The sequence below is a fragment of the Mustela lutreola genome, chromosome 6 (assembly GCF_030435805.1).
Source record: "Mustela lutreola isolate mMusLut2 chromosome 6, mMusLut2.pri, whole genome shotgun sequence".
Lineage (NCBI taxonomy): Eukaryota > Metazoa > Chordata > Mammalia > Carnivora > Mustelidae > Mustela > Mustela lutreola.
In genome coordinates, this window is record NC_081295.1 from 155,709,680 (window position 1) to 155,724,097 (window position 14,418).

Consider the following 14,418-nt stretch of genomic DNA (forward strand, 5'->3'; position numbering starts at 1 on the left):
TACAGAAAATGTAAGACAAAATTTTTTTAAAGAAACCTGAGGAAGAATGAGGTTTAAAATTAGGATTCTTAGATTCTACTGATCACAAATCCCTGGTCACTGTGGTCTGAGGCTTGACCTACCCAGAGCTGATTCCCATACCATTAGAAGTTTCAGTTAGTTATTTGTCGAAATTCTTGCCTTTCCCATCATACTCCATTTACATCTGCAAGCAGTTTTGCCTGCCCCTCATTGGCCAAGTCTAAATTCAGTAGATGTGCTGAAGAGTACTGAGAAGTCTGAAAAGCCTTGGTGGTTTTTGAGCTAAAACTTCTGGGAGTGATGACTAGGAGTGATGGACATGGGCTCTGGAGAGTATATAATCTTGACCCCACAGACAACACAGAGGGCCTGGCTGAAGGGGGCCAAGAATGGGCGCAGCGTGGAATCAGGGCAGCTCTGAGTGAAGCCACAAATGATCTTGTCAAGAGGTATCTTGATGATGAGACACATATGTGGCTCAGTCAGTTTAACGTCTGCCTTTGGCTCAGGTCATGATCCCAGGGTCCTGGGATCAAGTCCCATATCAGACTCCTTGCTCAGAGGAGAGTCTGCTTTTCCCCTCTGCCCGCTGCTCCCCCTGTTTGTGCTCTCTCTCACATACTCACAAATAAATTAATGTCTCAATGGCAGAATGGGTCAGACACAAGTCAGAAGTTGAGAGGTCTGGAAGGATGGGGTAGTAGGTAAGAACAGGATGAGCAATAATTTCCACTGTTCAAAGAGAGGTGACATGAGAGAGAAGGCAGGCAAAAGGGAGCCATTTTCGAGACTTGAGGAGACTAGAGAAGTTTTGAGAAGTTCAAAATAGTCCTTGTGGAGGGAAACTTAGCAGCCTGGACAGCTGTTTTAAGCACAAATGTGAGTTTATGATCCCATTTGCTCTTCTGGGAGCCTTTCTCCAGCAATTAGAAGCTGCTCGAAAGCAGACGTTATTTTGTTCTTTAAAATGGTGTGGATCTAATTTATTTATTAGTTATTATTATTATTATTTATGGGGAAGAATAAATAAAGATTGAGAAGAACTTTCAGATGAAACCGGGACCAGCCATTTGGCCTCTGTGGGCATGGTGTGATGCCTTACCATAAAGACTTGTGGAGGCAGATGCCTAAATCCCTACCCTGCTACCCTCTAAGCCTTTCCCCCATTCCAGGTGCCTCCATCTGAGGCAGTTCATGGGAAAGCTGCTGACCCAGGACAACGAATAGTGCCTCTCTCTGAGCTTCATGGAGCCACCCGGGACCTTTGTCCCTGTGACCTTTGTCACTGTGCACATATTTATGACATTGGAATATGAATATGCCATGTGTGTTGGAGGTCATCCAGCCTCTGATCAGCGCTGATGGGCAGCATTAATTATCGAGCTTGTCTTTCAAGGAGCACAAACCTCAGCTTCCTGTTATTACTCTGATTACTTTTAATTTTGTAATACAGAGCAGGTGTGCATTTTTCTTCTGTGCATGCTTTTTCTCCCAAGCTAGACAGTCCCAGTTCTTTTGGCCCCCTTCCTGGTGCAGGGTTTGGGTACTGTCACTATACTCATCATCACTTACTACTGATGACTAATCTAGTGATGAAGAGCAATGGAATCTGGAGGACTCGAGGCGTGTTTCCACATTGTGGCTTTGCCATGTGCATTGGGTGTCTTTGTTTGTCCCTCTAGACCCACTGTTCACCCTTCTGTATCCTACTTTGGTCACAGATGGCTGGCTTGAAGGAACATCACCAGGTGCTTGTGCTTTCTGCTTTCTAAATTGATTTGGCAAGCAGCCTGAGAAGAAGGTAAGGAAGAGAGTTGAGTGAGATTGGGGGGTCTTCCCTGACATAACTCCTTCGTAGCATCGCTTCAGTCTGTATGCTCCTTTTTATGAACAGTAGTGGCTCATCCCTTTTCTCAAGGGTTTCCTATAAGGGGTATGGATCTCTAGTACCTACATGATAGAATTGCAGAGCTTATGTACAATAACACATAAATAATTCTGCTTGTAATGTGAAATTAATGAATGTTGCCTTCTCTCTTTCTTTCAATGAGGTTCATGATTTTAAGTGTCATTAGCTTTATATAAATTATTACCTGATAGTTTTTACTTTTAATTTTTTTTTCAATTCTGAATAATGACTGGGATGTTATAGAAAGAGACTTACCAAAAATGTAGAAGGCCATGGGCCAGCCCAGGGATTGGCAGATGAATCCAGTCACAAGCAGAACAATGAAGGACCCCAGCAGAATTCCTAATCAGAGGGCACAAAGAACACCCCTAAGGAACATAAGCATCTGAGAATAGAGATAACACAGCCTCATGGTAGCAATAAACAAATTTCCAAAGAAATACATTCATAAAGCAGAATACTGAATGTAAAGCAGAAAAGAATGAAATATTTTTCCTAAGAAAAATAAAAAAGACCTAAAGAAGGTCTTTCTTTAGACAGTCTCCATATATTTAAAACAAAGATGCTGGAACAGATGGTTTCCAAAGCCCCAGACACTTGAAAAGACACAGGTCAAGGAGAACGTGACAGAATGACATGGTAGCAGGATTCAAACACTCTATGCCTTACGTCATTACCTGATAGACTCAGGGAGGTAAGTCGGCCTCGTTCCAAGGGAGGAGCCCACTTGACCCACAGGACATGCTGAGCTATGGATATCAACCCCTGCAATCAGAAGGATGCAACATTTGATTTCTGATACTTTCTGTGCGCTTAAACCCTGCTCAGGATTTGCAGTATCTGAATACCTGGGCTGCTCCCTGGGCTACCCGGCATGCCAGGAGGAAAGCTTCTCCACCTTCAGCTGCCATCGGCATTAACAGGCTAAGCAGAGAGCTGAGGAGGAATGCAAAGCCAATCATTTTCTTGATGGAGTATTTTTCAGACAAGTATCCAGCAGGAATTTGGGTGATGAGTGCACCATAGAAGATGGAACTGAAGATGAAGCCCTGGATTTGGGGGTTCCAGTTATACACGGGGTTCTGAAAGAAACAAGGAGACACATGGAGCCACTCTACATCCTGTGAATTACTGTGATAGAGATGCGGGGGACCTGCTCTACCAGCCCACAAGCTCCCCTCTGCCTCATTCTCATCATGGGATCCTTGCTGTTCCTTCGACACATCTTCTCCTGTGTGTACTGTCATGTAACAGTGGCGTTTTCAACTATAATGTGAAGTCCTTGCCATTGAGAGCACCCTCTGTGGCCCCAGGACAGCATGGACATTTATTACTTGTTTCCGGAACATTGCCACACTGCACGTCAGCCCTTCTGTAGAGTACTACACCCACTGCAGTCATGAATGTCCTCTTGCCTTTTCTTGTCCTCTTACTCCTCCAGTAAGTTAACCTCATCCACAAAACAACATTCCCCCACATCCAGGCTACTCCCAGAGAGAGGAAATAGTGATAGATCAAATCACGAAAAGATGATCATGGGCTGAACTGGAAATGGTTGGATGAAACAGTGAAGGGAGAAAGCCATTTCTCTCTTTTTTTTTTTTTTTTTTTTTTGGTTTGGTGTCTCTTCTTTTCTAAAACGTTCTAAATGTCTTGTTTTTCCATAAGCCTGACCATCTTGGCTTTGAGCTGCTGTATGTTCTTCCCTGTGGTGACTCCTTCCGTTCCTATGATTGTTTCATGAGCTTTTAGGTTCCTTTTGTAATTTCAGGTTACAATTTAGATCTGCTCTTTGGAAAGAGTTTTCTGGTGAGTCTTCATATTTGGGAATAATTACATGCTATATTTTCTCATTTTTTTCATCTAGTGCCTTTGCATGGCAGCAAAGAGAATTCCTTTTCTGTGACTCACATTTGAAGGATATCAGTTTCCCTGCATTACAGAGGGAGCCTCTATAGGACCTCCACAGCTCGAGTGCCCTCCTTTTTTGCTATGGTGAAGGATTCAGTACATGGCCCCTGGAGTAGATATATCTCTGGAACATGGTTCTCAATAGTGAAACCAAACCATTGGAATAGTACAGATATTTAAAGAATATAATTCAAAGGAAAGTTTGGATTAAAAGATTCAAAAGATTTTTGAGGGACAAGTGACACAGTGAACTTCATATTTAATCTTTATAACGTTATAAAGGATACAACTTGACAAATATTTAAATTTGTGTATGCTCACAAAACCATCACCACAATAAAGGCAATGAATGCATTGTCTACCTTCAGTAGTTGCCTTACTTTTATAATTCCTCCCTCCTTTTCTCCCAACACTCATCTGCCTGTCGCTATGACATCATTTTCATTTTCTGGAAGTTTTTTTTATAAATGGAGTCATGTACTATGTATATAGATTATTACACTCAACATACTTATTTTGAGTTTCATCCATGTTGTTCTGTGTGTCACTAGTTCATTTCTGTTTAGTGCTAAATCATACTCTGTTTTATGGAGGTACCATAGTTGATGCATATCTATCTACTGATGAACATATTTATTGGTTTCAGCTTAGGTCTGATGTCAGGGTTGTGGGTTCAAGTCCCGCATGGGGCTCTGCACTCAGCACGCAGTCTACTTGAGTTTCTCTCTCCCCTCTTCTGCCCTGTCCCAGCCTGCTCTGTCTCTGAAATAAATAAATAAGAATCTTTATAAAAAAATAAGTAAAAATAAAGTGATTATTGAGGGGTGCTTGGATGGCTCAGCCAGCTAAGGGTCCAGCTCTTGATTTAGGCTCAGGTCATGATCTCAGGGTCGTGAGATTGAGGCCTGGGTTGGGTTCCATGCTGGGTGTGGAGCCTGCTTAAGATTCTCTCTCCTTCTCTCCCTTTGCCTCTCCCCCCCCATCTGCTCACAGGTGCTCTCTCTCTTAAAATAAATGAATAAAGTTGGTACAGTTGGATTAAAATCTGCCATCTTTTAACATTTCTTTTACGGCAGGCCTGTTGGCAATAAATTACCTCGGTTTTTATTTGTCTGAAATAGTCTATCGGTAATTTCATTGGATAGAGAATTCTAACTTGGCAGATTCTTTTTCTTTCAACACCTGAAAGAGTATTTTCTGTTTCTTCATTTGAATGGTTTCTGATAAGAAGTCTTCTGTAATTCTTACCCTTATTAGGTATTTTCCCCTCTGGCTTCATTCAGGATATTCTCTTTGTTTTGGTTTTCTGCAGCGTAAATATGTATGTCTGCTTGGTTTTTCTTGTTAATTATTATCTTTTAGTGTCCTGTTTGGTGTTCTCTGAGCTTCTTGGATTTGTGGTTTGGTTGTCTAGTAATTTTGGAAAGTTCTCAGCCATTGATTTTTCAGATATTACTTCTTGCCACTCTCTCTGTCTTCTTTTTCAGGTATTCTAGCCATTTATATATTATGCCCCCACTTTTTTAAAGATATATTTGAGAGAGAGGGTGGAGGAAGGGCGAAGGGAGTGGGAGAGAATCACAAGCAGACTCCCTACTGAGTGTGGAGTCTGGCATGGGGCCAAATCTCATGACTGGGAGATCATGACCTGAGCCAAAAGCAGGAGTCTGATGCTTACCAACTGAGCCACCCAGGTGCCCCTATACCTGTTGATATTCTCCACAATTCTGGCATAGTCTCTTAAGTTTCCCTCCCAACTCCTCCATTCTCTTTCATTTCAGCTTGAGAAGTTTCTATTGACCCCTATTAAAGTTCATTGATTCTTCCCTCAGCTATGTTGAGAGTACTTAGGAGCATGTCAAAACATTCTTTATGTTACAGTTGCCTTGATTTCTGTTTCTTTTTTATTCATTCTCATAGTCTCCATCTCTACTGATACTACCCATCTGGTGTTATGTGTTGTCACCTTTTTCCATTAGAGCCTTAAATTATTGATTATAGTTATTTTAAATTCCATGTATGGGAATTCCTACATATGTGTCATATCTAATCCTGGTTCTGTTGATTATGAAAAAAAATTAAGGTGCCATACATTGCATATAAAGTGTTATTTTTAATGTAAAAAAGGTAAAAATAAGAAACTGCTCATGCTTGCCTGTGCATTCGTAACAGAACATGGGAAGAGTAGAATGAAAAAATATTCTTCCCATTCGTTTCCATTTTTTTCCTATTCTACGTCTTCTGATAAGTAGCAACCCATTACCTTCCAGAGATGAAATTAGAGAAACGTAAATATACCACATACTCAAAAACTTTTAAAAGTAAAGAAACAATGTGTCTTTACTTCCACTCTGGTTTGAAATGTTTTCTCTTCTTTTCTCTTATCCAAACTCCTTAATTCTAGGAACCCTGATGCTTGATTTTATTCCTCTTCACATAGAAGGATTAATATAACAAAGCCCTTCACAAATATAAGGCATGCTGTAATCATGGGGCATGTTTAGTTAAGTTACTAACTAACTATGTTACCTAGAAAGGTAGATAAAGACTTGAACTTCTTTTTCTAGTGATTACTGTCGCATCAATTATGGTAACATTCGATTGCCACACAAATCAATTAGCAAGAGAGGATTTTAAACTTGTAACTATAGACAATATTTTTTATGTACCTTACTGTGATCCAGGTGTTCCCCTGTGGTGGTGTTGGCCAAACCATGAGCATCTGTGCTGTTCACCATGGCTACCATTGTGAGGCTCAGACACGTGCGCTGTGCAGTTATTATGACATTGCAGAAATGCAAGAGGAGAGATAATCCGTAGCGGAAGGAACAAAAATTTGGAACTAAGAAGTAAAACAAAGTGTCCATTGTTAACACAGCTGAGATAAAACCATACAGCAGCTTCAGGAAGGGCACTCAGAAATTTGGAAACATATATATAATATATTATATATGTATGGAACCATATGTATATAGAATCAATTATATATATCATATATTTTTTTCAAGTACAGCTGACATATAGTATTATGTTATGGAACCCTAGATATTAATTTAAAATTTTTATTATTAAATTTAAAATTTCATTGTACTTAATGGCATTTAAGAAATTATGATATAGGGGCGCCTGGGTGGCTCAGTGGGTTAAAGCCTCTGCTTTCGGCTCAGGTCATGGTCCCGGGGTCCTGGGATCGAGCCCCACATCGGGCTCTCTGCTCAGCAGGGAGCCTGCTTCCACTTCTCTCTCTGCCTGCCTCTCTGCCTACTTGTGATCTCTGTCTGTCAAATAAATAAATAAAATATTAAAAAAAAAAATAAATAAAATCCTCAAAAAAAAAAAAAAAAAGAAATTATGATATAATAAGAAGCTATGTGATTATCATAGTCCCATACCTTCCTACCATATAATCCCAACAAGAATGTCTCAGAAAATTAAACCAGTCCTCCAGATACTTTGTCTCATTAATGGGACTACTTACAAGTACTCTGGGTTAGTCTTGGAAGTAAGTCCCCTTAATAACAACAAAGACTTTCTTTCAAGGAAACTGTTTCATTCTCTAAATTTGTATCAATAGTGTATGAATAGTCATAGAAGCACATTGCAGAGGAAAATTACATTTAAAAGAAATGTAATTACTTTTTGAGGTAGTTTCAAGCTAGAATAATGAGCATGGTGTTTGTGTAAGGCCAAACAAATTCATCAGTGGAAGAGAGTAGGGGGTCCAGAAACAGATGCAAAGACATGGTCAAACGCTTTTGAATAAATGCACTAAATGTAATATAGCAGAGGAAATTAAAGACTTTTTCAACAAATGGCATTTTCCCAAGAGAAATAGCAACATAGGTCTACAAAAAGACTTGTACCAGAATGTTTATAGCAGCTTTATTCAAAATAGGTGAATGTTTAGAATGAACCGTATTATAGTAATACAATGGACATTACTCAAAAATGTAAAAGAAGGAAGTACACACTCAGCAATCAGATGAATGTCAATGAAAATCTGCTCAGCTTGGGTGCCTGGGTGGCTCAGTGGCTTAAAAAGCCTCTGCCTTTGGCTCAGGTCATGATCCCAGGGTGCGGGGATGGAGCCCTGCATCAGCTCTCTGCTCAGCGGGAAGCCTGCTTCCTCCTCTCTCTCTGCCTGCCTCTCTGCCTACTTGTGATCTCTGTCTGTCAAATAAATAAAATCTGTTTAAAAAAAAATGCTCAGCTTAAGAATATAGACACCAAAAAAAGTGCATACTAGAGAGATCTATTTTTATGACTTTTAAAAACAGGCGAAATTAATTTGTGTGGTTAGATACAGCAATTCCCTCAAGGCAAGAGAACCAGTAAGAACCTAATGGAACTGCAATGTAATGTTCTAAGAGTGTTGCTCACAAGTCTATGCATTTGTCAGAACTCATTTAAGAGTACACCCGAGATCTGTGATTTTATTGTATGTAATGATACTTCGATAAATTTTCAAAACATATTGAGAAATTATGATCATGTATCAGATTAGCATAGATCCAAAAGCACATTTGTTGGCCAGCCCCAAAGAGAAGAGAGAAGCTACATTGTTACAACCCCATGGAGGGTAATAGGGTAATTTGGTGTCTCTTTAGTTACATTTTTTATTTGCCTGTGTTTGGTATAAAGAAATGGATTAGACTTTTAAAGATAGATACTATATCCAGCAGCTAGCCAAAAGTTGCTATTTCTTAAAAATACCGCTGTTAATTTAGGGAAGTTGTCTGTGCTGGGAATATGCAAATAATGACGATTTTATTTCTTCTTTTGCTACCCTCGGATTTTTAATTTCATGTTCTCCTTGGAGCAGAACCACCAGCATATTGTTGGTTGCACCTGTCATCCCTGGATTTTATACCAGTGTTCCTGATATATAAGGAGTGATTCTAATGTTTGTACATTTCAGATAATGCTTTGTTGAAGGTTCAGTTGTAGATAGGCTTTACAAAGTGTGTTCATTTTCTGTTATTGTGTAAAAAAATTTTTTTTGCAAACATAATGGCTTAAAACAACACCCATTTATTAACTCACAGTTTTGTAGGTCAGAAGTTTTAGCATAGTGTTTAGCATGGTATGGTTGGGTTTTCTGCTCAAGGTCTAAACAGCTAAAACTCAAGGGTTCAGTCCAGGTGAGTTCTCAGCTGAAGACTCTCAGCAAGGATCCATTTCCATTCTCATTTAGATTATTGGAAGAACTCAGTTTTCTATGGATGCAGAATGGAGGTTGCTGACTCCCTGCCAGCTCTCAGCTGGGAGCTGTTTACTGTTCCAAGAGGCTTCCTGTGACTTGTCACATGGCCTCCTCCAGCTCCAAAACCAGCCAGGAAGAATCTTAGCATTGTGTTAGTATTGAACTTTCTCACACTGAGTCTCTCTAACGGCTTGGTCTTTGACCTCTAGACCCAGATTTAAGGGTGGGGTTATTTTCTGGATATTTCCCTATTTTAAGACCAGCTGATTTGGGACCCTACTTAAATCTGCTAAATCTCTTGAGGTAGCACCTAGCTTAGTGTTCGTTTGAATAACTAGCAAAAAGTGCATATACACTAGGGGTCGGAATCTTGGGGGTGATCTTAGGATTCTGGCTACCATGGCCCACTCTCCAGTCCTTAAAGATTCATATTCATCCCACATGCAAAATACACTCACCCACTTCCAGGGTTCCTTGAAAGTCTCATAATACAGTATCAGCTCAACTCTGTCTCCTCCTCAAAATCTCATTAGCTTAAAGTCACAAATCTTAATCATCTAAATGATCTAAAACAGATGTAAAGGATGGTCACACTGGAGCACAATATTTCTGTATCTGTGGACTTGTGAAATGAGAGGTAAGCTCTTTGCCCCCAGTGGTCTTGCCATACAGAGGTGGGGCAGGCATTGGGTCATTGTTGCAGAAGTTCCAGTTCCAAAAGGGGGAGAGGGAGAGTAAAAGGCTGTTGTTGACTCATAGAGTTTTGAAGGTCACTTAGACGAATGTTGGATATACTGCTAAGTGAATTTACACTAATGCCTGGAAAATTCATTTTTTGGACTGATCTCTTTGTAACAGATAAAAATATTAGATGAAATGTATTCAAAATAAAATATTTCAGGGCACCTGGGTGGCTCAGTTGGTTAAGCATGTGACTCTTGATTTCAGCTGAGGTCATGATCTCAGGGTCAAGAGATGGAGCTCTGTGTTGGCTATATACTAGGCACGGAACCTGCTTGAGATTCTCGTCCTTCTCCTCTGCCGCCCACAACTAAAAATCAATCAATCAAGTAAGTTATTTCATTAAAAGCATGGATGATCTGCTAGGAAAAATGAAATATTCAGACCAAGGGTTTGGTGGAGATGGGCTCCTAAAGGCATATACTGATCAATGAAGGAAGATTTTTCTCTGAAGACATTTGATACCAGCGTTAAAAAAAAAAAAATTATTATTTGTTCTTGTTTTCTGCCTCCCAGGGCACAGAGACAATAAGGAGTCAAGTGCCAAGACCCTGGCAATGGGAGGGTCTAGTAAGAGACCCTCTTCTCAGACAATTAGATGCCAAAGACCCACTGGCTCAATGAGGGGCTGTGGAAACTTGCCTGCGGTGAATGAACCCTGGAGCCCAGTGGAGGGAAGAAAGCAATTCAGTCATCAGCCTGTCTTTCCTTTGGCTTGCAGCCTAAAACTCACTATCCCTGGGCCATGAGAAGAAAAAGTCTCCAACCACACACATACGCACACACACTGAGGATGGCTTGCTCCAAAGCTGGTCAAAAGGAAAGTGAATAGACCTGGAAAACTAACAGAAAATAGTCCCTGGAAGAGAGAGAGAGAAGAAAATAAAAATCCTTCTAGAGAAGGGAGGCAGTCCTCGGCATGTGTAGAGAAGAACTTGACGTCATTGTCAGGAATGGCCTTTTGAGTTCATTCACTCGTCTCCTTTGCTTTGCTCCAGGAAGAACATGAATTAATTCTAAATAAGCCTTGAGTTAAAAAGTAAACCAAGAGAAATTCCAAAGTGCGTGGGATGAGCAACACTAAGATGTCCAATTCATGGACAGTTAGAGCCAAAGGTATACCCTGAGGATGATTATCAAAAAAAGAAGAAAGAATTCAAAGACAGAAAATTAACAAAGGAAAAAACCCAAAGAACCAAAAAGGAAGGAAATGGTAAGAAAAATGGCAGAAATTAATGATATATACATATCAGTTTATATGTTTAAATGTTTTGTATATCTGTATATAATTTTGAATATAGATTAAATGAACAATAGAAAACTATCCAAATCACTAAATGTAAAAAAAAAATACAAGAAGATATTTAGAAGTTAATAGACCACTCATCTTTACATAAATTGAAAAAGAATATAATTCATTGCCCACTCTCTCTCCTTAGATTGTGTTCCCCTGGACATGCACATAACTCTAAGACAATGCCCTTCCATTGCCCTGCTCAAAATAAACAGTGTGGCTAAAAAAAGTTTTCAGGATATGCAAGTGTTGATGTCCAAGGATGCAATGACTTCAGAATATTCATCCTGCCCAGCTTCCATCTGGGCATCTGTCTCTTTCTCTTCGAGATGCAACAAAAATTGTGCATCTCTTTCTGATATTCTCCACCAAGTGATTCAACTGACAAATATATAAGAATCAAAATAACTTAGTGAATTCTTTGTATTTGGGCTTTTTCTAATGGAAAACTAGAGTAGGACTAATTTTTTTCACATCCTTCCCTGAACATTTCTAAGACCCTTTACATGTATATTTTTAAGATTTTATTTATTTTAGAGAGCACAAGTGGGAGAAAGGGCAGAGGGAGAAGGAGAAAGAGAATCTCAAGCAGACTCCATGCTGAGGACAGAGCCTGACTTGGGGCTCAATCCCACGATCCTGAAATCATGATCTGAGCCCAAATCAAGAGTCAGATGCTCAACTGACTGAGCCGCCCAGGCATTCTAACCCTTTATATGTTTTTATGGGAAAATCCTCTCACCTAGAATCTATGATGTCTCTCTCTCTCTCTCTCTCTCTTTTTTTTTTTTTAAAGAGAGAGAGAGAGCTCTCATGCACATGGAGGGGCAGAAGGAGAGAGAGAATCCTAAGCAGACTCCACGCCCAGCACTCAATCCTACATGGAGCTCAGGCCCATGGCCCTGAGATCATGACCTGAGCCGAAATCAAGAGTCAGAGGCCTGACTGACCGCCCAGGTGCGCCTTGATGTCATATCTAAGAAGAAGAAAGCCTATGCACTGGGATAAAGAATAATTTGTACCTTTCCTGGGAGGGAACTGGTTATCCATTTGCATAAGGGATTCCAGTTTCTTCTCTTCTTACTTGAAGGGTTTGGTCTCCACTGCAAGTGTAAAACACATTGGTGTCAGCGTGGTGCAGGGAAGAACTGACCAGAAGTCCAGTCCTCCTTTCTGATTTAAAGTGTGCATCAAAGGGAAGCTTTCTCCTCCCACCAGTACCCATTTAACTCAACCATGTGCTTTTTTTGACATTGCACTCTTGTGTTTTTTAAGTTGACTAAAAATATAGATGCCCCCTGAAAACTATTAAAAAAGAACAAAAACCCTGCTAACCCATAATTCTACATGCAGTGACAATATTCCTCAAAAATGAAGCAAACAAAAACTAAAGGAATTCACTGACGGTCTATGTGCCCTACAAATAATGTTAAAACATGTTTTTCAGGCAATAGGAGATCGCTCACGGTCAGAAAGTTGAGTGTACAAAAAGAACATTGGAAGAGGAGTAAGTAAAATCAAATAAATGATTTTTTACATCTTAATAGGGCTAAAGGATAACTATCTGCTTATTAATTTTGCCTCCTTGAGGACAGCAGGTCATTCTCACATAGCCTCCTTCCTGGACAGACCAGTTTGTACGCTAACAGGCACTGGTCATGTTGCTTGTCTACACCTTGAGTTTCAGCTGCATCAATTTGAATGACCAGATGCTCAAGGATAAATTCCCAAGGATGGATTTGCAAAATATTTTGAGTGAGCAACTGGTCAACCACCATTATTGCATGCTGAAACATCTTTTGGGTCTGCTGTTTATTTCCAAATACACACGTGCACAAGCACACATACCAATACACCACAAACACACTACACAAACACACATACACTCCGCACACACACACAACCACACACAAACACATCTCAACACAATACAGATATATGAAATACAAACATCACATACTTATGCATACCAGCTGCCATGCACACCACAGACACCTCACACCATTCACAGATACACAAGCACCATACAGCACACACCACACACTTCTCTTTCCTTGACTGTCCACACAACTGTCCACATCACATTCATCCCTAGAAATAGGTTCTTTTTACTTTTCTTTGGAAAGAATCTGTGGAAATAAATATTTTCCCCCAAATTTCCTGAGCTTGCTAAATACCCTTGATAAGGTCTTTAACAGAGAAGTCCCCCTTATCACTCTGGGGAATTGTTAATTTCATTCATTATCAACATAAGAGTAAGACTGACCTGATTCGGGAGAGACAAGCGATTCCTTCTTCCCCTGCGAAGCCTTTGAACTTTAAAAAGTACTGAACTTCTGGATTTACCACTTTTAGCCCCATTAATCCTTCATCCAATCCTCTGACTTCATTATATCCAAGTTAAAAGGGTTAGTTTTTAACTTCACTTTTACCTTTTCTTGAATCTTCAGATGAGGAGTGTGAGTCTTACAATCTTCCAGCAAATTAGAAACCTCCTGGCAATCAGCCATCAAGTTCATGACCCTATAGCCAGACATCGTTCATCTCCTCCTGCCAGGAAGGAGAACCAGACTGTTGCGTAAGTGTTCCCAGAGTAGATGTTTTCTCTTGAGCATGGCTCTGGGTATGTAATACTCTTCTGACAGGAAGGCTATGGCTTTTTAAATGCCTGATAAACACCCTATTAGCTTTTTGCTTTCCTGCCATCCCTTTTCCTTCTTTTCCCTTCTCTGCCCTGCCTCTCTTCTCTTCCCTTCCCTCCCCTCCCCTCCCTCTTTCTCTCTTTTGCAAAGGCCACATCTGCCTGACACTCAAGCTACTCAGCTACTCAGAGAGATGTACATTTTATTAAGGTATATCCTCCAAAGAAAGTGACTTCCCCTATAGCTTCTGCAATGACTACATTCTCCTGGTTCTGCCACTTATCCATAGTGACACCCAGGAGCGCTTTTACCTTGGAATTCTTTGAAGGGAACCTACTGATCAGATAGGAACATCTAAGCCCTTAAATCAGGGATTTTGTAAGACATATAGTTTCTTACATACTTAAGCATTTTTAAAGAGATACGTTATTATACTTATAAAGTGCCTAATAAATATTGGGCACATAGCAGATACTCTATTAATTGGCCCAATCATTTTCTCTAAAGAAATGTTGAAAACGTTTAACCTATTTGCCCCAAAGACTCTGATGTCTTATATAATCCATTGGATATTTTCTCCATCGGAAATCTAGGTCCTGGCTATCCCTGCATGTTTGTACAGTTTGATGATGAGGCTGGCCATTTCTGGCATTCTCCAGCCTTTTAGTGATGGGAGCCCCAGATCAGCAGCTGCTCA

At 40.1% G+C, this 14,418-nt stretch overlaps 1 protein-coding gene across 8 annotated transcripts in view; it reads right to left on the reverse strand.

Moving 5' to 3' along the window:
• The window catches only part of SLC17A1 (solute carrier family 17 member 1), a 77,264-nt gene extending 63,645 nt beyond the window's left edge, over positions 1–13,619 (reverse strand). For 4 of the 8 annotated variants that reach the window (XM_059179514.1, XM_059179510.1, XM_059179513.1 and 1 more), the window contains exons 1-6: positions 13,346–13,608; positions 12,102–12,182; positions 6,511–6,683; positions 2,779–3,012; positions 2,608–2,695; positions 2,186–2,272 (exon numbers count right to left, since the gene is read on the reverse strand). In XM_059179514.1, the coding sequence (XP_059035497.1) occupies positions 2,186–2,272; positions 2,608–2,695; positions 2,779–3,012; positions 6,511–6,683; positions 12,102–12,135 (616 nt within the window). In that variant the 5' untranslated portion in view covers positions 12,136–12,182; positions 13,346–13,608. Of the gene's footprint in view, positions 1–2,185; positions 2,273–2,607; positions 2,696–2,778; positions 3,013–6,510; positions 6,684–12,101; positions 12,183–13,345 lie in introns of all 8 variants that reach the window. The other 4 variants (XM_059179515.1, XM_059179516.1, XM_059179518.1 and 1 more) reach the window with 3 other exon arrangements.
• Positions 13,620–14,418: the final 799 nt, after the last annotated feature.